The sequence below is a fragment of the Scheffersomyces spartinae genome (genome assembly GCF_019049425.1).
Source record: "Scheffersomyces spartinae strain ARV_011 chromosome Unknown scaffold_14, whole genome shotgun sequence".
NCBI classification, from domain to species: domain Eukaryota; kingdom Fungi; phylum Ascomycota; class Pichiomycetes; order Serinales; family Debaryomycetaceae; genus Lizanozyma; species Lizanozyma spartinae.
In genome coordinates this window covers 329,292-354,908 of record NW_025065061.1, presented here as the reverse complement: position 1 = coordinate 354,908, position 25,617 = coordinate 329,292, and the positions used below count along the sequence as shown (strand labels likewise).

General features: G+C 39.5%; 11 protein-coding genes across 11 annotated transcripts; 4 read left to right on the top strand and 7 right to left on the bottom strand.

The window, feature by feature from the left end:
• Positions 1-132: 132 nt before the first annotated feature.
• On the top strand, positions 133-354 carry KTI11 (Kti11p; the record flags this gene model as incomplete). Its single annotated transcript, XM_043192036.1, has 1 exon — positions 133-354. The coding sequence occupies one exon, from the start codon at positions 133-135 to the stop codon at positions 352-354; it is 222 nt and encodes a 73-aa protein (XP_043048668.1).
• Positions 355-2,912: 2,558 nt separating this feature from the next.
• KQ657_001235 (uncharacterized protein) lies at positions 2,913-4,917 on the top strand (the record flags this gene model as incomplete). Its single annotated transcript, XM_043192035.1, has 2 exons — positions 2,913-4,452; positions 4,829-4,917. 2 exons carry the CDS (start codon positions 2,913-2,915, stop codon positions 4,915-4,917), a joined length of 1,629 nt encoding a protein of 542 aa, XP_043048667.1.
• A 95-nt stretch (positions 4,918-5,012) lies between these two features.
• On the top strand, positions 5,013-5,639 carry SEN34 (tRNA splicing endonuclease subunit; the record flags this gene model as incomplete). Its single annotated transcript, XM_043192034.1, has 1 exon — positions 5,013-5,639. The coding sequence occupies one exon, from the start codon at positions 5,013-5,015 to the stop codon at positions 5,637-5,639; it is 627 nt and encodes a 208-aa protein (XP_043048666.1).
• A 63-nt stretch (positions 5,640-5,702) lies between these two features.
• On the bottom strand, positions 5,703-7,844 carry PNG2 (Png2p; the record flags this gene model as incomplete). Its single annotated transcript, XM_043192033.1, has 1 exon — positions 5,703-7,844. The coding sequence occupies one exon, from the start codon at positions 7,842-7,844 to the stop codon at positions 5,703-5,705; it is 2,142 nt and encodes a 713-aa protein (XP_043048665.1).
• A 381-nt stretch (positions 7,845-8,225) lies between these two features.
• Positions 8,226-11,018, bottom strand: VPS35 (retromer subunit; the record flags this gene model as incomplete). Its single annotated transcript, XM_043192032.1, has 1 exon — positions 8,226-11,018. One exon carries the CDS (start codon positions 11,016-11,018, stop codon positions 8,226-8,228), a length of 2,793 nt encoding a protein of 930 aa, XP_043048664.1.
• Positions 11,019-11,357: 339 nt separating this feature from the next.
• SPO72 (Spo72p) lies at positions 11,358-17,186 on the bottom strand (the record flags this gene model as incomplete). Its single annotated transcript, XM_043192031.1, has 1 exon — positions 11,358-17,186. One exon carries the CDS (start codon positions 17,184-17,186, stop codon positions 11,358-11,360), a length of 5,829 nt encoding a protein of 1,942 aa, XP_043048663.1.
• Positions 17,187-17,651: 465 nt separating this feature from the next.
• Positions 17,652-19,074, bottom strand: LAS1 (rRNA-processing protein; the record flags this gene model as incomplete). Its single annotated transcript, XM_043192030.1, has 2 exons — positions 17,652-18,956; positions 19,069-19,074. The coding sequence occupies 2 exons, from the start codon at positions 19,072-19,074 to the stop codon at positions 17,652-17,654; spliced, it is 1,311 nt and encodes a 436-aa protein (XP_043048662.1).
• Positions 19,075-19,172: 98 nt separating this feature from the next.
• On the bottom strand, positions 19,173-19,835 carry KQ657_001229 (uncharacterized protein; the record flags this gene model as incomplete). Its single annotated transcript, XM_043192029.1, has 1 exon — positions 19,173-19,835. One exon carries the CDS (start codon positions 19,833-19,835, stop codon positions 19,173-19,175), a length of 663 nt encoding a protein of 220 aa, XP_043048661.1.
• A 2,141-nt stretch (positions 19,836-21,976) lies between these two features.
• KQ657_001228 (acetate uptake transporter family protein) lies at positions 21,977-22,771 on the top strand (the record flags this gene model as incomplete). The annotated part of the gene is made up of 1 exon (XM_043192028.1): positions 21,977-22,771. The coding sequence occupies one exon, from the start codon at positions 21,977-21,979 to the stop codon at positions 22,769-22,771; it is 795 nt and encodes a 264-aa protein (XP_043048660.1).
• A 232-nt stretch (positions 22,772-23,003) lies between these two features.
• Positions 23,004-23,701, bottom strand: RSA3 (uncharacterized protein; the record flags this gene model as incomplete). The annotated part of the gene is made up of 2 exons (XM_043192027.1): positions 23,004-23,502; positions 23,697-23,701. The coding sequence occupies 2 exons, from the start codon at positions 23,699-23,701 to the stop codon at positions 23,004-23,006; spliced, it is 504 nt and encodes a 167-aa protein (XP_043048659.1).
• Positions 23,702-23,710: 9 nt separating this feature from the next.
• Positions 23,711-24,883, bottom strand: KQ657_001226 (uncharacterized protein; the record flags this gene model as incomplete). Its single annotated transcript, XM_043192026.1, has 1 exon — positions 23,711-24,883. The coding sequence occupies one exon, from the start codon at positions 24,881-24,883 to the stop codon at positions 23,711-23,713; it is 1,173 nt and encodes a 390-aa protein (XP_043048658.1).
• Positions 24,884-25,617: the final 734 nt, after the last annotated feature.

The window sequence follows — 25,617 nt, the reverse complement described above, 5'->3', positions numbered from 1 at the left end:
ATTGTTAATCGTTTACGTCAGCTTTTGACTATGTTGTTGTTACTGATGACCTAGACAGATACTGAAAATTAGTGATGATGGCGATGACTTGTTAATATACCCCCAAACAAACTATAATAAGAAGTAGCACGTATGAGTGAGAGCATATATGATGAAATAGAGATCGATGACTTCACCTTTGATCCTGTGACTCACTTGTTGCAATATCCTTGTCCATGTGGAGACAAGTTTGCGATTGCTTTAGAAGACTTGGAAGATGGTGAAGATATTGCTGTTTGCCCCAGTTGTTCCTTGATGGTTCGGGTTATTTTTGATGAGGATGATTTGGAGCAATTCAAAGAGCAATTGGAATGATTAAAAATTGAAAGCACTCGTTGATAGATTCAGTCGAAGAACACACCTTTGTAATATAGTGTACTTTAATAATTTTGGGAAACACAGATGGCGTATCAAAAACTGCAGCCTCAAATAGTTGGGAATACAAAATAATACGATACAAGGCATGGGGATACCAGCTAGACACGGAATGCTACTGGTAAATATATAGATTAAAAGATTAGCTTACTTTTTTTTTGGTAAACCATAACTGTAGTAGACGTATAAAACTCATCAGATTTATAATTTAAATCTTAGGTTTTGTCGTCAAATAACATTTACTACACTGTAATATTAGACAATTAACAAACCAGATCAACGTTTTGAAAAAAGCTAACTTGTTCGTAAAGCTTGAAGCAAGTACTATGTATATATCTTCGGTGGTTAAAAGTTCTGCCTAAGTTCTGCCCTACCTATTTGATACAATGTCAGTCTTTAAGACTATACTTTTTAAATGAAATTTGAGTGCATTGTATGGTATAGGAAAACTGATGAGTACTTTACAATGATTAGGCGAAAGTTGTTCTCTCTAAAGCGGATTTCACTTCATTAGCTGTCGCCCTTGTATGCCGTATTTATTCATCGGACAGACAGGTATACTTTCAAGCCTGTTTATTATATTTATTCCATTCAATGACAGCACTTACAAGTTCGTGAATCGCATTTATACGTCCTGTTCCACAGTATGATTTATGATAGTGCAATTCCAGTACGACACGTGATTGAAATGACATAGACCATAAAAATGATCTGAGTGTGAGAAGAATACTCCCGGAACGGCCGATAAGCCATGGATAGAAGGGTTTGGTAACTAAAAAGCCTTCGGCAACTGCTGCCAGGAAAACAGGCGATGACCGAATGTAGCTAAGTGCAGGTCTAAACGCTTGAACGGCTTTTCTAGGGGCTTTGTTCAAAAGAAAGAATGGATCTAAAGGTATCATGTCACATATTAATATTATTATGACCACGTAGTCCTAGTAGCGGATTTGAAAGAATAAAAGTGTGATAGACCAAGGTAACAGAAAAAACAATTGAATGATTGGATCATCAAGTTTCAATGTTCAAGTATAGGCATCGGATCCGGCATTTTGGCTAGAATATTTCGGGCCGGTGTTTTGGTGCTAAACAATAGTAAGAACGTTCCCTAAAGAGGAATACGAGGTTAGAAACCATACAATAAATTGGCCGAGTATACATGATATGATATTTTGATTCAAAAGAAAGATGGGAAATTTTACGAAGAGTTGCAGACACCCACATTTGTTACATGGAATGGAAATAAACTAAATGCCCTTCGATTAAAGGAGTGTCTTCGAGAATAGGAACAATGTGATTCTTTTTCATTTTTCTAGGTCAAGAAAACCGATGAACTACTCTGTAGATGATTTGACGGTATGATTGATTGTGCCTTTGCCGTTTTGCTGCGACCTTATGTCAAACATGTCGGAGTAGACATTCTCAACAGCGATCTATGTACGGAATATCTCAACTAAAGCGGCAGGTAGAGGTATTAATGGGAAATGAATAATGACAATATAATCGCTATTGTTTAAGAAATTATAAAGCTAAACTTTATACGAAAACATGACGTCCTTCAGTACTCATGAAATTATGATCATTACGATCGTGAATGTAACAATAAGAATTATTATTATTATAATACTAAGCTTAATTCCTATTCCGATGGAGGACGTCTAATCACCAAAGACAAACTTATGTTTTCAAGATTTAAATATTTAATTCTCGAATTTTTAGTTAGCTCAGAATTACCCCCCAGCTAAAGGCATAGCCTGAGATCTTTCTGTTCCCCAATGACGTTTAACCTCGTCACCACTCCCAACCTTCGATTACTTTTACCTTCACTATTCGCTTTAATGCACTACTTCATGAAATGCACAACCAATGTAGAGTAGAGATGACACAAAGCAGACACGTTCCGCTCTAACCATTTGTATTGAGGAATAAGACATTTCCATGGGTTGCCTCCTTATATGTCGTAGTGCATGTAATTAGCCGTCGGTTTTCGTTGCTACTTGAGATTTAGGGCATCACCATTCATTCATTCATTCATTACATTTCTATTTTTGCTTCCTTATTGACTTCAACCAACCAACAGTAGGCTCAGGTGACTGTTGGTATTGATTGATTTTTCTACCTTTGTTTCTTTCACTTTTGATACGTGGGTCAAACTATTTTGTCCACCACTTTTAACATTGTTTTTCTGTACATCACACAGGTGACTTGGGAAAAGATCCTTTGAACTAAGGCAAATAATCTTAGCTTTTCCTATTTGTTATTTAGTATTAATTGAACTTCAGGCCCTAGTGGGTTACTTTATTGGTCAGTTTTTGATTTTATATATCGCATTTCCTACATTTATATATTTTCCATTCCTTATTCCCTTATTCCGTTTGCCTTGCCTTGCCCCCACCCCTTGCTACTGTTTGCTTTAGCTGATCCTCCCACATCTTTGACTTCATTAGACTATCACTGTTTTGCTTCCTTAACACCGTATCCCTATTCCGTTTATTTCAACAATGACAGACAGACAGTTGCCCCCAATACAACTACCTCCTCCAAACGTTTCCCAGCACCAGCCACAATCACATCTTTTAAATCAACACCGTCCCACCCATCCGTCCTTGCCTCCATCTTCCCTGCTTCTCTCCAATACATTTGGTGGTCCTTCTAATACTAGTGCCTTCCCTTCCGCCCAACCGATTACTGCTCCACTCTCTGTTCCTTATAATCCAGAACCCGCACCAATGGCTATGCCCATGTCGTCACAAATAGCACAAGCACAACCACAACCACCGGTTCCAGCTCCAGTTCCGGGATCTCAGGTTCAAGTCACATCTATGTCTACATCACCACCAACCTATAATCGAAATAATAACGGTAATGCCAATGCTTCGCCCTCACCGAGCTCACCAAATGGAAACCAATACGACAAACCTCTGTCCAGAAGAGGGCCTTGGTCCCCTGACGAGGATAAGAAACTCATGGAACTTATATCGATTTATGGTCCATCAAATTGGGTGAAAATCTCTAAATCACTTATGACTCGGAGTCCCAAACAATGCCGTGAGAGATACCACCAGAATCTCAAGCCTTCGTTGAACAGAACACCCATAACTTTAGAAGAAGGTGAATTGATTGAAAAGTATGTTGGCAAATACGGCAAAAAGTGGGCAGAAATCTCTCGACATTTAAATGGACGTAGTGATAATGCCATTAAGAATTGGTGGAATGGAGGAGCTAACAGAAGAAGAAGATCACATCACAAAGATGACTTTATAGAAAAGAAAAATAATTCTCATAATAGCCTAGTGGATTTAAATAAAACGGCATTAATTAATTCATCACAAACGGCTGCCGCTTCTGCTGCAGCTTCTGGTTCTGGTTCTGCAACAACAATGGGGACGACTACTACAGGAGGAAGTGTTCTTCCAACACCTTCGACATCGACATCAACAGCAACGTCATCCTCATCAGCAAGATCGAGTATTTCAGCTAATTCCTCAAATGGCACTTCAGCTTCTGCCTTATCTACGGGTCGTGCAGGCTTTGAATTCTCCAGACATTCACTGGTTTCTCATCATGCAAACACACCACAAACTTTAAATACTTCTAATGGAGTTCCAGGGATTCCGGTAATGACCCCATTATTCCCTATGGGTGGTAACGGAGCTAATGGAGCTACTGGAGCTACTGGTGTTGGGGGAGTCAATCGCATTTCATTTAACACATCGATGTTTTCTAATGATCCCAACCAAAATGCGTCCATGCAAGATTCCACTCAACTTTCATCAACTGCCCCTGACTTTAGATTTGGTCGTTCTGCCAGTTTGGATCATCCACATGCCCCACATATCAGTCTTCCTCCATTGAACCCAAAAAGACGACTTTTGGATGAACAAAGAAGACATTCGGCAGCAGCCGCAGCCGCAGCCGGTTCTTCTCAGAATCCAATCTATTTATCGAATTCAAACTACTCGCATCCTAATTTGGCCAATCATCCTGGAAATTCCTTTTTTATAACCCCAATCACCAGTAATCAACCCGCTGGCGGGCCTGGTAGTAATTGCAATGGTTCACCATCATGCTATGGATCACCACTACTACTTTCAACAGCTAATTCAAGAAATAACTCGTTTTCCATCCATTTTGATTTGAATTCCTCCAGCCATTCGCTGAGACGTTCCTCCATAATTCCGCCCACTGAGTTTTATCATAAACGTAACTTGAGTTCCAATAGCATACAATATGCCCCTCTCAATTCTCCCAAGCAAACGCCCGCACGACTCAACAGCCGTATAATTGGCGAGACTTTGAGAAACGAGGACGGGGCAGACAAGACAAAGATCAGTGTAAGCAGCTTGATCGATTAATGGACGTTCTATTTGTTGTGTATTTTATGTACGGTAACTAATGTAAAATAACATTTCACAAGCAGCAGCAGCAGCAGCAGCAGTGGCTGTGGCGGCGGCGACAGTAGCCACAATAGTAGCGGCATGGCTAATAGCAGCTGCATTAAAGTAAAGGGCATTAGATTTGTTTCGGTACGAAAATTTCAAATCGCACTCTACTCTACTCTTCTCTCTTTTGCTTCATCGCCTGCTCATGTCCTCGGGACTATGTTGACTCTTCATTTGGTCAATGATCAGGTAGTTGTTCAGGATGTGGCTCAGATTAAGAGGTTGCGAGAGTTGGGGATCTGTGGTCTATTGATAGGCACTCTTGCAAAGTATCCTCAACAAAACACATATCTCCTGATACCATTACTTCTTAGTCAATATGAATCCATGTGGTTATATCGGAATACGCCCTGTCAGTTAGTGACGTATCCTGTTGATTCAAGACAGAAGTTATTGGAATCAAGCAAGAGTTCGACGAGCGATGGTGAGTTCATTGTCATACCTGAGTTGGCTCAGACAGAATATATCATGAAAGATCTACCAGCACTGTGGAACTATAACGATATCCGATATAAGGTCTATAGCCAATTAAAGGAGAACGGATGGTACTTGATGTCTGGGTTCCGGTTTGGTGGACTCTTTGTAGCGTATCCTGGAGATCCACTTAGATTCCACTCCCATCTCGTTGTGCTGCCACCGACACCCGAAATCGAACTCATCTCACTAATCCGAGGCGGCAGGTTGGCTTCAGGAGTTAAGAAAGTATGGATCTTAGTAGATGCTAATGAAGATAATACTAAAGAAGATACCTGTATGTTCTCAATCGAATGGGCTGGGTTTGGTTAAACGTTGTCAGTATAACTATATCGTGTATCATAATCTATTCATATTACTTTTATATATCTATGGTTACAATTGTTTAAGCAGACGCTCAACCTCAGCAAACACATCGTGCCCAGGAATAAATATCGCAGAATCAGAAACAATCGTACCATTGACAGTCTCGACTGATCTCATGTAGTTGACGAGATCACCTTGTTTCAAGGAGTACTTCGTAGTCAAAGAACCGGTACCGTTATGGAAGTTACCCAATTCATGGCCAATGTAGAATTCAGAAGTACCGTTCTGCTGAACCTTCAAGTTGGAGATGGTGACACCATTGAGGGCGACTTCTTCCTTTTTAGCCAATGTCAAGTTGTATTGGTAAAAGGTATCTTCAGGGTACTTCAATGGATCCTCGGTTTGTTTAGAGCTCATGATCAATGGATATGACTTGTTGTAGGAGTATTCAGAAACAACCACATTCTCACCCCCCACAGTCAAGTTACTGATGATCAACGAAGCACTAGTCTTACCAATGTGGGTTAGACTCTGGTCAGCACCAAACTTGCTGTAGTGTTGCAAGTTGGTACCACCGGCAGTAGTGTTGTATTTAACACCATATACACTTGTGGAGTTGTCTTCCAAAATATACGTCAAGTTTGCACTCAAGGTGGTGTTCAAATCAGCAGTGGCTATTTGTTGCAAGGTACCAGAGAATGGAGGAGCAATACCAAACACTGAACCCTTCTTCCCTTCTAATCCAACAGCAACAACACCAGAAGCAGCAACTATACCGGTACTCTCATAAGTCAAAAGACTAGCAGACGTAATCCAGTTCAGACCAACACCACTTACAACACCAATCTTACCCAATTCACCAATGGCATTAGATACTTCAAGTTCAATGGTAACGGCATCGCCTTCCCACAATAAAGGCAACAAACCAGTAACATCAATGTCAATGGTTGGCAAATCAAAGGCATCGTTAGCAACAACCTTCAGCCATAAAGCGGGGGAAATACCTCCAGTGAACACAATTGGCTCAGGGGCTTGAGTTGCAAACTTTGCTCCGTTGACATAAGCATTGATAACTCTCAAAGGTCCATGGCCTGTGAACTCAATACCAGAAGAAAACTTGAAAATGCTGGTGAATTGGTCCAAAACATTGGTGTACCAGAATTCTTCATCCGCGTTACCACTGGTATAGATGGAGAGAATGGCTCTGGTGGTGTTAGGGTTAACAGTAGGTAACTCAAGAGCAGCCTTACCGTCTGTCAAATACTTCAATGCAGCCTTCTTCTTACCAGCACCAGTCAAGGCAGTGACGGAATCGGCAGCTCTGTTGGAGATGTCAAAGATATCATCAGATACAGATTCGGTACCATTGAAGAATTCAGCTACCAATTCAACAGTAAATTCACCAGTAAGCCTTTCAGTGAGCAAGTTATCTAATTCAAACACGACAATAGAGTGTTCTTGTGCAAACAAAGTTGCAAACTTAGAAACATCCTTCTTAATAGTGGAGTAAGCATCTCTGTTGCCTGGTTCCAAGGTAGAGGTTCTCCATATTTCCACTCCATCAACAAATAAATTGGCTAATCTATCGTATTGGACGCCTGAAGCAGAGATGTTAAGAGTCAAAACAACCTTATTGAAGTCAACTTCTGGCGCACCAATAGTTACAACGCTAGGCTTGTTGTAACTATCACCAAATGTTTCGTTAACCAAGACACTAGTAGCAACAACAGGACCATAAGAAGCAGAAGCACCTCCACCGGGATAACCGACTTGGAAAACTTCAACTGGCTCGGTAGTTTTAGAATCCACACTGACACTTACATCATCATTCCAAACATGCGCTAAGTTGAAAGCAGTAGTTGAAACGAAATTCTGAGGCAATGCCAAACTATGTTCTTCGTCAATACTTGCCTTTTGATAATGATACAAATGTCTCCCCATTATGAATGTTAAGTGAAAGATAGCATAGGCAATGAAAACAAGTTCAATTGGTCTAGACCATCTACGAGACTTGCATTTTCTAGATTCAAGATCCACCATGATCTTCTTTTCATCACATCCATCACATCCTTGTTCAAGCACATTGCCTTCACGGTACCAGCGAACGTCCTTCATGGTAATCTCTTGAGCAGGCATTGCTAATGGTATTCTCTGCTTTCCAAACTTAAGCTTATTCCACAAACAGCTTTCTCTAGCCATCTGGCATTTCATGGCGTCTTTATATACTTGTATGCTAATTCAATTGCTGCTTGAAGGGTGACCACCAGAAATGTACATCCTCATCCTTCAGGGAGGTCAAGATGGAAAATAGTCCCGCTTTTGTGCGACGGAGGTGCCCGGTCCCAATTCTCACCCCGGATATCACCCTTTATCTATCGACAAAAAAAGCTCTTTCCCAATTAGTACCCAGACCGGAAATGACCTAAGGACAAACAATCGCAGTCAACGGTGTGTGTTAAGCGGAAAATGAATAATTTTATGGGCTTATCGAGGCTTTAATCCAGGTTCCAACGGAATAACTGAATGACATGTGAAGTGACGATATGTGCTTTGCTGTTATGCAATCTGCTCTAACATCACCATGAGAAGCGGCTATACAACAACTCCTGTAAACCTGTCCTCCAATGATTGTTGCTCTTGAATGAATTGCAATGTGCGGTCAAAAAATCCTTGTATGTGATACACCAATTTGCGTTCTTCATAGTCTGCTTCATCGGGCATGGGTAAAGCTTGCTGTTTCCCATCAGTCAAGTTATCTAAATTGGTTCGCACCAAATCAATAAGACCACTGATATACTTGTCGTCAATAAGGGTGTTCCCATAGATACTAAAGATCAAGCACCGGTTGAGAATCTCAATGAATAGTTTCAATGAAAGATAAGGGTCCATACAGGAGTCAGCCACCCTAAGAGATTTTTGAAGACACTCAAGAACCCGTTTGGGGTGTCTGTACAAACCAGTTTCCTCTTCTTTTTCAGCTATGGTCTCCGATGCATCACCATTCTCTTTTTGCTCTCTATGCTGTTCTTCTTCTTCTTCTTCTTCTTCTTCTTCTTCTTCATCTTCTTTCTGTTCATCCTCTAATGGTGGAATCTTTTCATCTGTAAACATATCGCACCACCACCAAAGATGCGCACAATAATAGACTGACCTACACTGGTCTTGCTTCTTTAGTAATTTGGAGCCATAAAGGGTCAACTTGACTATTAAGCTCTCGTAGTTGTCCTTGTCGAAATACCGGGCCTGTTGAAGCTTGTTACAAATAAGAACAATAAGTCTAGAAGACGTTGAACCACCACTCATTGTATCATGAGGGTTAATGAATTGACCCACACTACCACCAGTAGAACCAACCATGTTATTCTCTTCATATATAATGAAACACTGAGTGTAAAACTCGTAACTGATGGATTCTAGCTTCAATTGATCAGCCACAGCTGCTGCATTCAAATACAACTTCAAAACCAATTCTGCACTTTCCCGATGATATTGGTATAATTCATCTATGATCATAGTTAAATTCTTGAATGCACTTGTAATTAAAAGATGATAATTTGAATTGGTTTTTGCCTTCTTCTTGCTTGAAATAAAGCCAGCGATTCTCAAGGTATTCAACAACTTGGACACAATGGTGGGGTATGTGTATATAATGTTCTCCTGACTTCTACCCAAATACTTCTTCCGTACATACATTAAATTGGATAAGGTTTTAAAATAATCTTTGTTTTCAATCAAATGAAGTATTTTGCATAAATTGGCTTGTGTATCGAGGAACTTCTGTGTAATTACCTTTTCACCAGATCCTTCCAACACAATTGTATTGGAAATATTTAAATCCTTTGAGGTTGTTAGTTTTGTCTCTGATTGTTTGATAAGAACCAATAAATACTTGAAAACAGTATCAATGTCTTCTGTGGTTCTATAACGTTCAGCTTCACCATCTAAGGTATCAAACTGATTTAAAAGCTTTTCAATTATTTTTAAAGATATCTCTTGTTGGAGCTTGGGGTCATTCAATTGTAGATAAAACTCATGAAAAAATGACAATTCCAACAATTTCTTAACTGAAGTGAAATGCTTGATTGGAACTAATAGCAAATCTAGCCAAAGACTTTTGTCTGAGTCAGAGTTTGTGAGTAAGTTTTCAGTGGCGTATTGGTAAATTCTGTCCAAGTTATTGTATCTTTCTGGGGTGAACGTTAACGTAAGTTTTATGGTACATTGCAAAATAAGTGAATGTTCGTCATCAAGCAAGCCACTTTCTCCTTCACCCAATTTCGTATAAAAGGTCCAGAATTTATCAAATAGAGAGTCATAATCGAAATCAACAACTGGTTTCGAATTATTTTTACTCTTGTCATCCGCCGCATTAGTTGTCAAATCTTCTATTGACAAATCTTCAACTTGGTCCGCAAAATCATCCACCTGAAACTTCTTGTAAGTGAGAAACCGATCGACGAGAGTGAAGACCAACTCACTTCTTCTAAGTGCTGGATTCAAGCTCAAAAACACATCATTGAGCAATGCCTCCAAAGTAGCAAAATGGAAGGGGACTGGGAATATCTGGATTAATACGTCTATCAAGTAAGTTTGCGCCAAATGGTCTCTGCATTGGATAATTTGTTCAGTTATCACTGGGAAAATATTCTCCTGATAAAATTGAACGCTTGAAAACTCTGGGTTATTATCACTATAATCATCAACAATTTGGGATAATCTAACTAAATTAGACCCCACAAGAATCTTTAATTCCTTCCGTTCAGCATATCTCAACTCCCGCTCTGAAGAATGACCCTGATGTTGTAACCTAACCCATAGCTTATTCATCTCTATGAAATTTGAAATCAAAAACTTGACCGTTTCCTTGAAATCACTCTCGCTATCCAATGGTAACAAGTCCTTAACTCTTTGAGATAAATAGTACCGTAAGAATAACCCCCTGACAGGATGTTGAACCCCACGGCACATTTCTATCATATCTTTCATTATATCCTTGGTAGGAGAATCTTCCGTGGCCATATACGTGGTTCCAATACATATCATCATATATAATCGAGGAATGATATTACCTGAATATTGCACCAATTCATACAAGTCAGATAAAAATTGAGTAGTGGGTTTCCGTTTCTGTTTGCTCTGATGAGATTGCAAAAGGTGATTGGATAAAAGCTCTAAAGAGTCAAAAACTGACATATAAAGCTCATAATAGTTCTTGGGTGATAATTGACTAGTTCTGAGCTCACTCAAGAAATTTACACTATGTTTGAACGCTTGGAGCAAATCATTGGAATTGAGACATTGTTTCATCAAATTGGATTGTTGGCTGATCCGACTCAAACTGCTCTTCACAGTTTCTTTCTGTTCGTTGAATGAAGCCGCCACCATCGTTGTAATTGATACGTGATACTACTGAAAGTGAAAGAACTATGGCCCCTTTTGGCCACTACCATTTAAATGTTTCAGCCTATTATCGCTGTTGTTGGTGGACTGCATATAGTATGATCGGATAAATGTTTAACCTAAATGTATACCAGTTATTACTGTTCTATTTTATACCTAAAAGAAGGTTACATGTATTGCATAGTAATAATAGTTGCCTTTCTATATTGAAGTGCTTTTGGCAGTTTTACTTTATATTTTTTCGGTGTAAAGTATAACCTTTCTACAAGAACCTGTATCCTAAAGACTTATTAAACTGTTATCTACCGTACATACAACGCATCTTCAATTATCATCATTCTCAGAGCCAGGAAGATATTTATTTCTGGAATCTTTGAGGTTCTTTGAGTCGATTTCATTGCTTAATCCCATTAGCGTCTTCAGAAGAGCCTCAGTAGTTCCAATTAATGGCCGAATAATTATAATAGGGGAAGATTTGACCACAGAGACCAACGACTCTTGGAAATTATGGCTCTGGTTTATTTCATGCTTGAGATTTAAAAGCGTCTTTTTAGTGGACCCCAAGTTCGACGATAAGGACTTGTAGGCGGATTTCAACCCTTGCTCTATATTTTCAGGTGGATTGGAATATAAGCTTACCTTCTTAAAGTCACCGTAAGGTTTCCTCACAAGCAGATCCAAAACCAATAAAGTTTCTTCTTCATCTCCCTCCTCTGCATCCAAATATTCATCTTCAGAGTCATAATCTTCATCTTCAGAATCTGCATTGACTTCTTCAAACTCTTCTTGAGAGAACCTTCTGATACGAGGCGCAATTTGACCCACATTACGTGTGTCCAATAATAGTAGTGATTTGCTAAGCACATCATTATCAAAATCATTAGGATCATCTAAATCAATGTGTGAATAGATTGCTTTTCTAGGTTCTTGATAATCCAACTGGCTACCAGATTTTTTAGCCATGATCTTGGAGGATGCTAGTAATCGACTGCTGCCTACCTCGTCCTCTTTATTGGTTGGCGACGTTGGCAAATCCATTATTTCATCCGAATCCTTCATTGGTATATTGCTACTTCTAGCTGAACTTCCTTCACCACCAAAAAATTCTTCCCCCTGTTCAAGAATTACTTGGGTGCCTGATGCCAACTTTGCACCTAAGTTTAAGATTTCATATCCTGTAGTCTTTGCAAACTTCTTTGTCCCCTTCTGAATACTTCGCAATATACGGCCATCTTTTTTGTACTCCTTAATAGGGATTTCAACCAAGTCTTTGAACCCGCTTCCAATGCCAACTACAGACTTCACAGGTCCAAGTCCCGCAAGAATACCTGGGAGTTGTGTGGCTTGGACATCTGGAGTCCATACCCCTTTCAATAATGAATTAAGCTTTTGAGGACCAGATATGCCGTATAATTTAACCTTCCTTAATTTGATGTTTGAACCATCCAAGATAAAAAAGTTCATAAACTCTGAAGTGTTGCCTGATCTTATTCCAACATAATCCACCTTTTTAGGTTTGTAATCCAATTTAAGTCGTACGGTATCAACTTCAAGCTTTTGAATATACAAAATCTCATCAGGAGGTAACTCAAACCGGTTGTCCTTAAATTCACAGAATCGAGAAAAGAAGTCCAAAGTGTCTTGATCAACATACAATCTTAGGGGAAGGAGTGAAACACTGATAATGGCTTCACTGGAAACAAGTCTTGGATCAGGACGAACACTAGTTATCTTTACGTTCAACATTTCCTTTCCAGATTCCCTTTCTCCTAAGGATGTCATATAACTTAAAAACTTGCTCCACGTTGAAGAAGGTACATTATCATGAACAATGACCAGATCAATTGATAATACAATTGTATTAAGGATCTCCAACTTCATTTCAGGATCAGTATAATCCAAACGAGGATCCCGTGTACTTGAAACCTTAGCATCCACTGTTAACCCTTTCAAGTCAATATTAATCTTATGGCTGTGGGACCTTCTAAGTTTCAAATTCTTATAATTGGTACCTATCGAATGCTCATCAGTACTGAACTCATAATTAGTCATCTGAACCTCATTATTGATAGTGTTCACCAAGTTGTAGGCATTTGTAGATTCTGTCGCTGTCAAGTGGATTGACAGATAAAGTGTTTCATCTATTATAGGACGGTCATCCTCTACTTGTTCATTCTCTTCGTCCTTAAAACTTATTTTCTTCTTCTTCTTTTGTTTGCTCTTGGGGGACTCTTCCTCCTCTCTTCCACATGATGGTGACTGCAACAGTTGGTCCGTCTGTAGTGCAGCCGCATCCTGATTTCGTTTTTCTTCATTTATCCTAGCTTCAACTTTCTTGACAACAGTCCTAATATTTCTTCTCGTTTCTCTCCAGTCATATCCATCAAACAAAAAGATATTAATCTTAGTCAAGTTCACAACTACCTTCAAAGGATAAGTTACTGGAGGTGAAACAACCGCAGCAAAATGGTCCTCTTCGAATACAATTGGCTCATAAAGTTGTACTTCACTTTCAGGACCACTTGATGAAGAAGAGGAGCCATTATTTCGATCATTAGATGAAGAACAGTTAGCTTCATATTCTTCAACAACGTCTAGCTTTTTGGAGGATGATAAGCTTACTGGAGTTGTCGAAACATCCTTGGGATTAAACCAATTGTCGTCCACATCTTTGAAAGTATCTATTGGAGAACCATCGACTTCCACCTTGAACCTATCTTTGTCTGTGAAATTCAAGGGCAATTTCAAGTCGTTTATAAGTTGGAGTAATGTAAACGAAGAGTCAGCACAAATGTTTAATTTATGATCATTCGAGTTGATTTTAAACTCTACTTTTGGCAAGTCTTTACGAATTCCCAGAGCTCTGTCATGCTCACTGGCTGCCTTCAAGTCAGTTATCACAGTCAAACCTAAATGAACTAAATTAGCATGCCCAATACTAACGTATCCTTTTGCAATGTAATAATCTTGACTATATTTGTATTGGGTTTTGGATGTTCTAGAAGGAGGCTGTGGTAAGGATGGATCATCAATGAGCAACAAGCTAACATCACGGAGTGAGCTCTTAATATAATACTCATAATCAGAGAAAGTTAAATCTGCATTACCCATGTTGATAATTAAGTATGCCTTACTCGGAAGCCTTCCTGGGTTGAGCCCTATCATGCAGTCTTTCAAAGTGATTCTTACATCAAATCTGTTTGCTTTGCTTTTAAATCCTCCTCCTCGGTCGACTATGAGTTGTTTCTCGATTGGTTTGAGAGCAGCTCGGGGCTCTTCCTGCAGCAATGGCCCGTTTTCGGTCTGTTTGAAGAAGTTTAACCAGCTAGTGAAGTATTCGATTGCAAAATCACATATTGTAACATCCACTGTGTTCCTTGAGTACAGATATAATACCAAAGGAGATTGTAATTGGTTTGCATTCCTTTTCTGATAATCACCAAGGAAATACTCTCTATTCTGGCCAACTCTTCTTTCTCCATTCACATTCTTTATGGATCCTTGTACTTCACCATTCGCCAATATGAAAGTTTCAAAATCATGTGCTGTGAATCTTATTTCGCCAAAAGTGTCAGCAATATCAGTAATCTCAAACTTCAATTCCTTAATAAGAAAGTTTATGCTAGCTGCTTTGAGGGTATTATGCGACATTAATACAGAACTGGCCAACGAACTGTTGCCCAACATGCGTTTAGGTTTGGTCCTATTTCGAAGCATCAAAGATGTAGTCGATGTCAGCAACATTGAGTTGGAGCCGTTGGCAATCCCAAAACCAAGATCATCAAAATTAATCAATGCTGATTGAAGCAGTTTACTGAATTTTCCAACTTGCTCCATTAAATGGGTTAAGCTTGCCAAGGAGATCGACCCATGAATTTTAGAAACAACCATTGACTTTTGAGATAAGGAAAGTTCTTGCTTGAAATTAACTGAATGAGGGGACGTCCCAATACGTTTCATCCAACTTTTCCATTCCTTCGCTTTGAAACTAAAACGTATATCGTGGATTGTGATGAGTTTTGACTCTAAGCCGTTCCTCGTGAAGGAAATGTTCAACTTTTGAATACCTATATTCGCATCCAATGAATTAAAGAAAATAGGGGACATTGCAGCACCTATATTAGTACCTGATTCTAATTCCAAGGAAAGGTTCCAACTAGAAGTCCGCAAACTAAATTGGGAGGTAGTGTCTTGAACTTTTGGAACCTTTACCTTTAAACCTCCTCCACCTCTTGAAGTTGACTTTAGCTTCGATGCAGACTCCGGGGATGCCATAAAAGATTGGATTGCATCATAAGCAGACACCATGGCTGAAAAGTTTGCACTAATAGACAGCAAAGAAGCTGCTACCTTCAAAATTTGAAGCACTGAACCTTCATTCAACTTAAATTCAGCCACTTTGGATAATAATATGCTGATCTCATTCTTCTTGTCGGCCAAGTTCTTACACAACTCAAACCTTACATCCGCTCTAGATGTGCGTGGTTGTTGTTGGTTACTTGGCTGATCCTGGCCACTGGGCTGCTGATCCATATCACGAGGAGCTGGAGACGACGCATTACTTGATGTAGTTGATGTCTCAACTGGGGAAGTATACTGGAATATCTCGACCGGTTGAGTTGCAGTTGTTTTTAAAACCTTGAGACTTTCTATTCCGCCATTTATTAAAACACTATTCTTTTGCTTGATGAATATGTTTGAAATGCAAATCAAGTAGTTACCAATAGTTTTGGCAAATTCCGCCAGAGGAAGCAATGCAGAATTGGTACTAATTAAAATATTAGCAATTCTGAATTTTTGAAGTGTTTGCCTATCATTCGAGCCATCTTCATCTTCATGTTCTTTCGTTTCTTCGGTATTCGTTGGGATTTCTTCGTAAACATCGTCGTTCTTATCATATTCTGGGAACCGAGTATTTTGAAACCGTAGACCTGATCTATTCAGTAGTCGCAGCAGTTGTTGGCTCTTCTTCTTCTGGTGGAGCTTGACTTTGAAAACTCTTGTCAATTTTCCCAATAACGTTATCACTGTTGGAGCAAGAGGAATAAATGCAATTTTGATGGTTTGAATGTCAATTACCAAATCCACAATACTTTGAAGACCAACAAAAGAAGTTTCAAGTTGGTCAATATGAACAATAAGAGCTTTGTTCAGTGACTCCAGAATCGTTGAACTTTGAGCACTAGAACTTTTGCTTGAACTGTCATGCGATGATGATGATGATGATGATGATGATGATGATGGCGCAGATTTCTTTAAACCTTGTGAATTGCTGAATGCATTAGATGTAGCACTCATATATATGGAGCTAGCTTCTTCATGAGTATATATCATACTATGCATCAACGATTCATCACCAAAATCATTGGGATCTTCATCTTCATCTTCTTCGTCCGAAGACTCTTCTGCAGTTTTTTGCTTTAATTCATCACTATCAACGTCACTCTCACCCTTTGGCGTATCGCTATTCAAGCTGTATATTCTGATGTTGTTTAGTTGCACATGCCTTGTGCCGTTTATAGTTTGTACGGCTCCACTATCGACTTCAATGAGTATGTCGTGCAATTCGGATATTAATTTAATTCTAAGGTTAGAGATACGGATCTGAAGCCTCAGAATAGCTATGTCAGCTGCTTTAGACATGACACCACTCAAGGCGGACGGTTTCACAGTTGAAGCTTCCGATGACGTTTGAGAATCGCCTTCTTCTGAGGATGAAGTTGACAGTGCCAATTCTTGACTATGACTGAGGTAATCTTCAAAACTATCTTCATCTAGCATGACTGTGTTCGCTAAGTCCGCAGTGCTCTGTACAAGTTGTTGTTGTAAATGGTTCTTGATATCTTCGTTGACGTCTAATGTAGGAGATAACACCACTTCCAACTCATTCAAATGAATCAGAACAACTCCACCGCCCATAACCCCGCCTTGGTTCAGGATCTCCAAGGTCTTGAGCTGTCCATAACGTAAGTTAAAACCAGGCAATTTGCCCACCTTTTCAGGGTCTAACAGTACATCTTTTATGACAAAATTATTTAGGGATACTTCCTCCAAGTTGGGTAAATCTATTTGGGAGAATAGCAGAAGTTTCTGGAGCACATATAAAAGAAGACGTTTTTGTATATTCTGAGGAATCCAGAACTGAGGACTCATTGTTGTATAAAGTGATTGTAAGAGCTTGTTAAGAATGAGGGACGACTAATCGTCGTGATGCAATGCAACAAATCTCAGATAATAATCACCACAACTAAACTAATTCCAACCGGTATCTTTTGTTCTTACCCAAGTGCTCCTCCAGGCACAATAAAAGTTTAGTACTATAATATGCAAATCCAAAGTTTTAATTTGGATGAACATACACATACAGAAGTCCAATTGGTGCCTCCACAATTCAATCCGTGTGCACTATCTACAATGTTATACAAGATTGTTCCCAAGGATCAATAAGCCAGTCCGCGAATTGGTAGCGCCAGGAGCCGATAACGAAGCATCATTGAATACAGTCTAGCCATGTGCAGGTGACTCAAAGCATTGGGTAGTTTAACATCTCATATGGTTATCATCAGCAGGGAGGAGAAGTAGTTACTCCTATTAGTCTTATAAGGAATATCTGGGTGGTCATATTATACCCATCGGTGTGGGTTTCCAATCGGGTATGGGCTCGAAAAGAAACATCGGCCTTAATTTTTGTTTCTTTCTAGGTTGAGCACCAACATCCTCCACCTTCTCTAAATCATCTATTTCAGATGCTGATGTGATGATATCATCTAAGGAAGGAGGTAGCGAGAATTGAGCTAATGTTTTGGAATTCTCATTGGTTATTTCGTTAACTACTAACAGTTTGAGTTTTGAACCTTTGAAAAAGCCTTTAAGTGAGTTCAACCATTTTAAATACTTGGGGTCTGATCTGACTTCTGGAAGTACCAATTGCTCTATAAATATTCGTTTAATATCTTGTCCCTTGGCTTCACCCACCACATCGTCAAGAATGATACCTTTGATGTCCTGATCTGGGTATTCGGTAATATCACTTGTAAGATAAGCAGTCCATTCAAGTAATTGATTCCATTCAATTGCACTGACTGACCCCTCAGCCATATCAAAAATAAGATTCAACAATTGGTACTTGAACTCAATTCCTAGCTCGTCAAGAAGAGGACGATATAGTTTAATCAACAAGGGATTGAACTTGACTCCTTTACCCTGTGATAACTTTTCAGGTGAGTTGTAAATAAGAAAATCACTGCTAATCATTGTACGAATAAGCAACAGAGGGCTCACCAGTTTTAGATTCTTTATAGCTTTCCAGTACTTCACACCGGTTTCAGATCCATCTCCAAACTTATATATCATGGACAAGTTCGATTTCCGTATTCTCTTGTAAGAAACTAAGTTTGTTTTAACGAATTTGGTTATACCTTCTTCTTCGTCTTCATTTTCATTTGTGGCAGGAACGTCTGGAAGGTCAAGCAAATCCCAATAGTGTAACTTTAACCAGTTCAAAGCTTGCAGACAAGAATCACGAAGCAAATTAAGCAGAGCCATTTGTTCGTGAGTTCCCCAATGTCTAAGTTCTACAAAGAAACCGGGAAGGTTGATTTGATGGGCCAATCGATATAATGGAGCAGCATGGACTGACTTCTGGAATGGGTCCAAAAGACCGTTCACAAACCGAATTAACGCAGCAGTATATGCTAATTGCATTGTAGATTCGCTTTCAAGTGAATCCAAGTCTTTATCTTTAAGTTGTAATGATGTAAGAAGTGATGTCATGGTTACTCCATGTGGTAGTTTAGTGGCTCTCGAAGCCAATGCATTTACTCGCAACACGGCCCTATGACGTTGCTCTGGGGTTTTAGGTTCATAGAACCATTGACGTAGTTGTATGAGATCTTCAACAGACCTATATGCTTCCACTATAGGCTCTTTCATGGTTGTATACGTGATGGTATTTGATAAGATAAGGCAGAGATCGAATGAATTTTATTTGCAGTGCGATGGCATCGCACACAGTCGTAAATCTACTTCGTTGAACTGGCATCATTACATTATACGTTAAAGGCTACACCGAGGGACTGGACTCAAATGGCTTATATCTTATTTTATTTTTCAACTTAAGAACTAATAAAACTTGATGTTTCAATTAAAAGCTTTGTCAATGGGTACATCACCATTGGCAAAGTTGTAGGACGCTTTAAAGGTTGATGGCTCATTCAAAATACTCAACATTACCCGCGCCACGTCGATACGGTCAATACTTCCAGGCTGATCTGACCCATCACCCCTAGCAGGTGGCAAAATGCGGACTTTCCCAGTTCCTTCGCCATCAGTGAGTAAAGTGGGCTTGAGAATAGTATAGTCCAAATTGGGAAACTCATCCTCCAAGATTCTGTCTGCATAATGCTTTGCTATATAGTAATTCAAGATTGGACTATCTTTCCAGAAGGCCCTTGATTCCGCATAGACCGCACTAATAAGGATAAACCGCTTGATATTGGCAGCTGTTGCTGCCTCAAATGCTTTAACAGTTGCATCCAAATCTACTTGAAGCAAGTTCTTACCGCGAGAGCCTACTGTAAATACTACAGCATCATGCGAAGTCATGAGGTCCTGGATATCTTTCGAAGTTGCCAGAGCAAGACTCAAAGTTTCGAAACTTGCATTAGTATTTAAAGTAGTCAAATGCTCCCTTTGGTCAGGGTTCTGGATAACACCTGTAATTTGATGCGAAGTTGACGCAGTCAACTTAAGGAAAAGTCGGCCAATGTTACCATTGGCACCGAATAGAATGATCTTTGCCATGTTCAATAGTAGGTATGAATCTTCAGCTTAAACTTGTTAATGACTTACCCGAACTACCTTTCGACAGATCAATTGTTACGCTTACATAAGCAAATGTCACCACTAAGTAAATCTTCCAAAATTAATCTAAGCGTCTTTAATATTATCCCAAAGACAACTACACGATCCAAAGGAAAAGGCTTGTAGGCGACCCGGGAAATATTTCACTAGTCAAAATTGTTTTTATAGCTTCGGAGTTACAGTTTATACTTAGACCCAACTCCAATAAGATGAAGGAGTAGACTCGGATATTAGAGTTCTTGTAATGTCCAGGAAATCACAAAAAAACACTGAAGGAACCTTTCAAAACTTTAATTGACTTAGAAGAGGAGAATGAAACTTCTAGTGTGCATAACCGATGGGTTTCAAAGAACCTGGGGTAGTAAAACACAAAATAAATATGCTACGTTGTTGTGACACCAATGATAGCAGGAATGTCCGTGTCTGTGTACTGCGAATTTGAGTTAGTGTCTGATTGAGTGATTAGTGTTTCGGAACTTATAAAAGCTGAGAAGGGTAAGAGTGGTAGTGGGGAAAGCAGGCAAACCTACTCAAAAGCACTTGTCTCTCTACTGTGTTCTTATTTCGCTTAGTACCCATGGCTATGCCGTGATGAAGCGTCTCCAAGTGTTAAGCATGCTATGCGTGTAGGCGGGGAGTACGTATGTATAGTTTAGTATATTGGAGAACACGTAGTAGAACAGTTTCACGAATCGAGTTGAACTAATATTTAAATGGAGTTAAGTAGTCACGTGACCACCACCCCTCCAACTGGAATTTTCGGACTTTACGTTACGTTTGCAGTCCAATAGAAAAAAAAGAATTGCCTTCAGCTTATGTTCGTCTGATAAACCGTAAGCGTAAGAACAGGTTGCCCGTGTGGGGGGAGATTAATAGCTGTAGTTTTAAGTCCCGGGGTGTTAGAGTACGACATTGTACGGCACATCACAGGTTAGGTACCTTGGGAGCATGGCTGAACCTGACTACTTTTTTCAAGTCGGTGGCGTGATTATTTTGCTAGTAGCCAGAGTGAAGTGTGTCTGAAAGTAAAGGTTAGGTCACGTGAGTATCAACTTGAAAGCTATCGGTTGTGTTTTATTTTCGTATTGCTATTGTATTGTACCATATGGTGTTGTCAGTTGCTGTTGCAATGTCTTTAGTCTTTACTTGAGACTTAGGATCCGTAGCAAAACCCCATGAATTGCTTGAATTGCCGTTACCATAGAAGGCGGGGTTGGTCCAAACACACGTTATGTCTGGATTGTGTAACTCCGACGGCCAACTTATTTTGGGCTGTGCGAAAGGCTGAACATTACTAGAAGCATTCTTATTGCAGTTTTAAGGTCGACTACGGAACATCATAAGATAGATGGGAATCATGTAACATATTGGATGATGGGGTGACAAATAATAAAAACCTAGTTATATATAGCGGGGATTAAGAGACTACAATGAGCTTCACTCATTACATGCTCGTATAACGAGACAGAAGCTGGTTTTCTGTATCCACCCCCTCACGCCCAAACTTTACGGATTAAGTTAAATTTGTAGTCAATTATTGTCCATGCTTCGGACTTTAAACAATTCCCCTCGTAGAACAGTTGGTGACACAAAAGACGAGTTCCATTGGGCCTTCGACCACCACAAACAAACACACACTCACACACAAATTACTATTAGAGACATCATTGCAGACAAAACAGACACTCGCGACCCAAAGAGGGGGGGACACACATACTAGCTAATATAGCTGGTTCAGACTTGGATTCAATAACAAGTGGAGCGGAGTTAAATCTGGAGTCATGATAATTGTCATTATTTTTTGTCTGGTACAATAATATGTGCAACCCCTTGAGGGTGCAAAAATTTCCAGACAATGCAATTACTGTACGATATCTGTAGCTCCGAGAACCCAGCGAAAGTATCATGTTGTACCTTTGACAGGGAAGCAAACAAGACACTATATAAGTATATAAATTCCGTGTCAGATTGATGTTATTTTTTTTATATTTTGAAAGCAGTTTGCTAGTTGACCAAATCTGTTCCTACTTGTGTTAAACCCGTAGTGGATTTCATCTTCATCATCATCTGAATATTCCATAATGCAAGCTGAATCAGAATCTGTTACTCCTAACTCTACAAAGGAGGAAGTAGACGGTATGCCAACACATAGAGTCAGCACTGCTGGCCACGGTAACGAGTTTATCATTCTTGGAAACCGTAAATACTACCGTCATGAACTTATGACTGCCTTTGCTGGTAATTTCAACCCAGAAAGATATGCCCCATATCCTGTTCATCAATTTGGTAATGCTTCAGCCTTGTCACTTTCAGGTTTCGGAATTTCAGCATTCTGTTTGGGGTTGTATTACGCAGGTGCTATGGGTATTAAAACTTCTGCAGTTGCTGTTTCATTGTGTGTGATGTATGGTGGACTTGTACAATTACTTGGTGGTGTTTGGGAATTGGCTATTGGTAACTCATTTGCTGGTTGTGCTTTCACATCATTTGGTGCCTTTTGGATCGCAACTGGATGTACCAGTATTCCTGCCTTTGGAATTGCAGCAGCTTACGCTGACGATCCAGCAATGTTTGCAAATGCTCAAGGGTTTTATTTGCTTGGTTGGATGATCTTCTCGTTCCTTTTATTAATGTTGGTTTTGAAGGCTACATGGCCTTTTGTTGCATTGTTAACTAGTTTGACAACTACTTTTGCTGTATTGGCTGCAGCAAACTTCACAGGTAAACCTAACGTACTTACCGCTGGCGGTGTCATCTGTGTTATTACTGCTTTTTTTGGTTGGTACTGTGCTTGGGCGGGTGTTGCCAATAAACAAAACTCATACTTCACGCCATTGGACTTGACTGTTCCCATCTTTGGTAAGTCTGTTAGTTAAAATTTTTTGACTTGTTTCATAATCATCATTTGGGGTTAGAGATTGGTTCATTGTACGTTGTTTCTATTTATTAGTCATTTTGTTTTGTTTCTTATATTTATTAGTGCTCATATATTTATTAATGATAATTACGATAGTATTTGATTGTAGAAATTGCCGTTAACAAACTTCGGAGGTACCACCTTTTATAGCCCCCAATTTTAACATGCTATTCCCATGACTAAGTTTTTCCTCAGTTCAACACTGTTCTGAGCGTCTCTTCGTCAAACATATTCGCTCCACTTTGAAGAGTCTTAGCTAAAATAACCAACGACTTGTCTGTGAAATCAGGTCGTTTTCTTAACGCATCCATATCATTGGCATATTGACCAGCCATCAACAGAAGGAATGCTTGATTCAACTGTTCACGGTCCTTTTTAAGTGTTCCTTCAATCTGCTCAAGTTCTCCGCTACTCACCTTGTTAGCAGAAACAGCACTCAACTTTGTAGTTGTAAGTTTAATCTGTTGGACTTGAGAGATTTGTTCTGCATCAAGAGGCTCAGGTGCTAAACCCTTTATTTGTGGTGGCTGCTCCTCCAAATCTACATCGGCATCGATCTGAATGTCCTCCACAATTTCATTCCCCTTCTGTATGTTTGACTGTAATTTGTGGTCTTCATCTACCTCAGAATCAGAATTTGAGTCTGAAGACGAAGAACTCGATTCCGAATCTGATGAGAAATCCTCCGTTCTTCTCTTCTTCTTCTTTCTTCTATTATTTTTGGCATTTGGCCGCCTCTCCTTTTTCTGTATTATATCGGGAGACATCGTCTTATATATATATATATATATATATAGCTTATATGGTGTATATTATTGTATAGCTTCTTGCGGACCTAGTGGGATGAGCATCACCACAAAGATTTTGAACTATCAAATTTGAACTGCATATAAACACTTTAAGACTTTGACTTCTTCATAGCTGAGCCGGTGGATGGTGTTGCCTTCCTCTTCTTAACCAATGATGTTAACTCATTAACAACAGGCTCGGAATTTGTCTGCTTCTTCTTCTTCTTCTTGATCCCAGCTGTTAAATCATTGATGCCTGTCACGCTCTCCTCCTTAGATGCGGCGGAACTTGCAACTTGACCTAAGATCCCCAGTAAAATCTCTGCCTTTTGTTGCTGTAATTCTTCATCTGGATCTCTCTTAAGTTCTTGATATCTTACTGTCAAATCTTTTATTAATTCCTTGTACTCTTTGACTTTGTTCGCGTCTTGCTCGTGACTTATGCGAAGCTCAACTGATTCTATGGCTTTCTTCATCTCTTGAGTGGCCCTCACACGCAGATCAGGCGTCTCCACACAGAATTCAAGGGCTAGAGAAAGCTTGTAGTGAGCCTCTGAAATCAAGGCAGAATTTCTAGGATTGAAAAGTTTTAAACGTAGCTCTAACGCCTTCATTAAATCAACAGCTGCTTGTTCAAAGTTTTCAGCTTCAAGTGATACCTCACCCAAAATGTCGTAAGTTTCTGATAATTTCTTTAATGTTTTAACGTATTCATTATCACTTTCGTCCTTGTCTGATTGTAAATAAGGAATAGTAATATCTTTACTTTCTGATTCAAGATTCTTGAGCCGATCTTCAAAAAGTGATCTTGTTAAGTCTAATATTTCCCATGCCACTTCAAAATCACTTTGCTCTTCTTGTTGGGGTTGTTTTTGTTCGTCGTCTTCTTCTTCCTCATCGTCTTCTTCTTCCTCATCGTCTTTTGGATGTTCTTCCTCTTCTTCCTTTTTCTCTTCGTCTGCTTCTTCCTCTTCTGCAAGAGGACCATCGTCATAAAATTGGAAATTGCCCTTCGCCTTATCATCGTCGTCTTTAGCTTCTTCTTCTTCCGCATCTCCGCCATTTACACCAGTTCCCTCTCCAAGAATCTGAGAATTCATCACCGTGTGCTGGTACAACGCGTTCCCATAGAGAAACAACAAATCTGGATCTTCACTGCTGTTCTCTTCGTTATACCGTTCACAAGCCTCAGCGTATTTGTCGGCAGCTGCCTCATATTCTTTATGAGCGTAAGCTTTAGCTCCAGCACCTAGTAATTCAGTAATCGCGTCTGAATACACCATCTTGACCAATGGATAATTTATACCTCAATTATACGATCTTTTGAATATATAACGTGATATAACGCTGTACTGTACTATACACACAATATAGACTTGTTTGCGTCACCAGATCAATTGCAAATTATAAGAACCGCAATCCCAACGCTAACTAATTTCATTGAGTATATGTATAATTTGTTCTTCATCACCGCACTAACAAATCCTCAGGTACCTACCTTCATTTTCTCACCTAGATAGTGCGAGTGACGTATTTTGATACATAATGCAAGCGAATATACATGAACTTTGGTATCCTTCCTCTTCCAAAACAAATCTTAGCTGGTGAGTGCAAAATAATATAAATATATACTTCCAAGTTGTCAGCCGATGGCTGTGTATTGGTTATTCAGTTCTTACATAAACATTTTTATATTGTTGCAGTGTAATGTCAATGAATGGAAGTAGTAGAAGAATTGGGAGAAAACCTCCTCCTAACTTGGATAACGATATCAATAACGTGGTTCCACAATTCCCTGTATCTCCTCAGAACTACCCTCCAAACCTGCTGCCCTTTACAAGTCCGCAGGCTCAACACCATCCTTCATCTCTCAATTCCACTCCTATTGGAACGGGAGGTGGTGGAAGGGGAGGAGGAGGAGGGCATGCTTCAATGACTCACGGGAGTCATCATCGTCACCAATATGATATGGATAACTCCCCAAGCAGTATCGATTTCAATATTTCTTCATCCAATT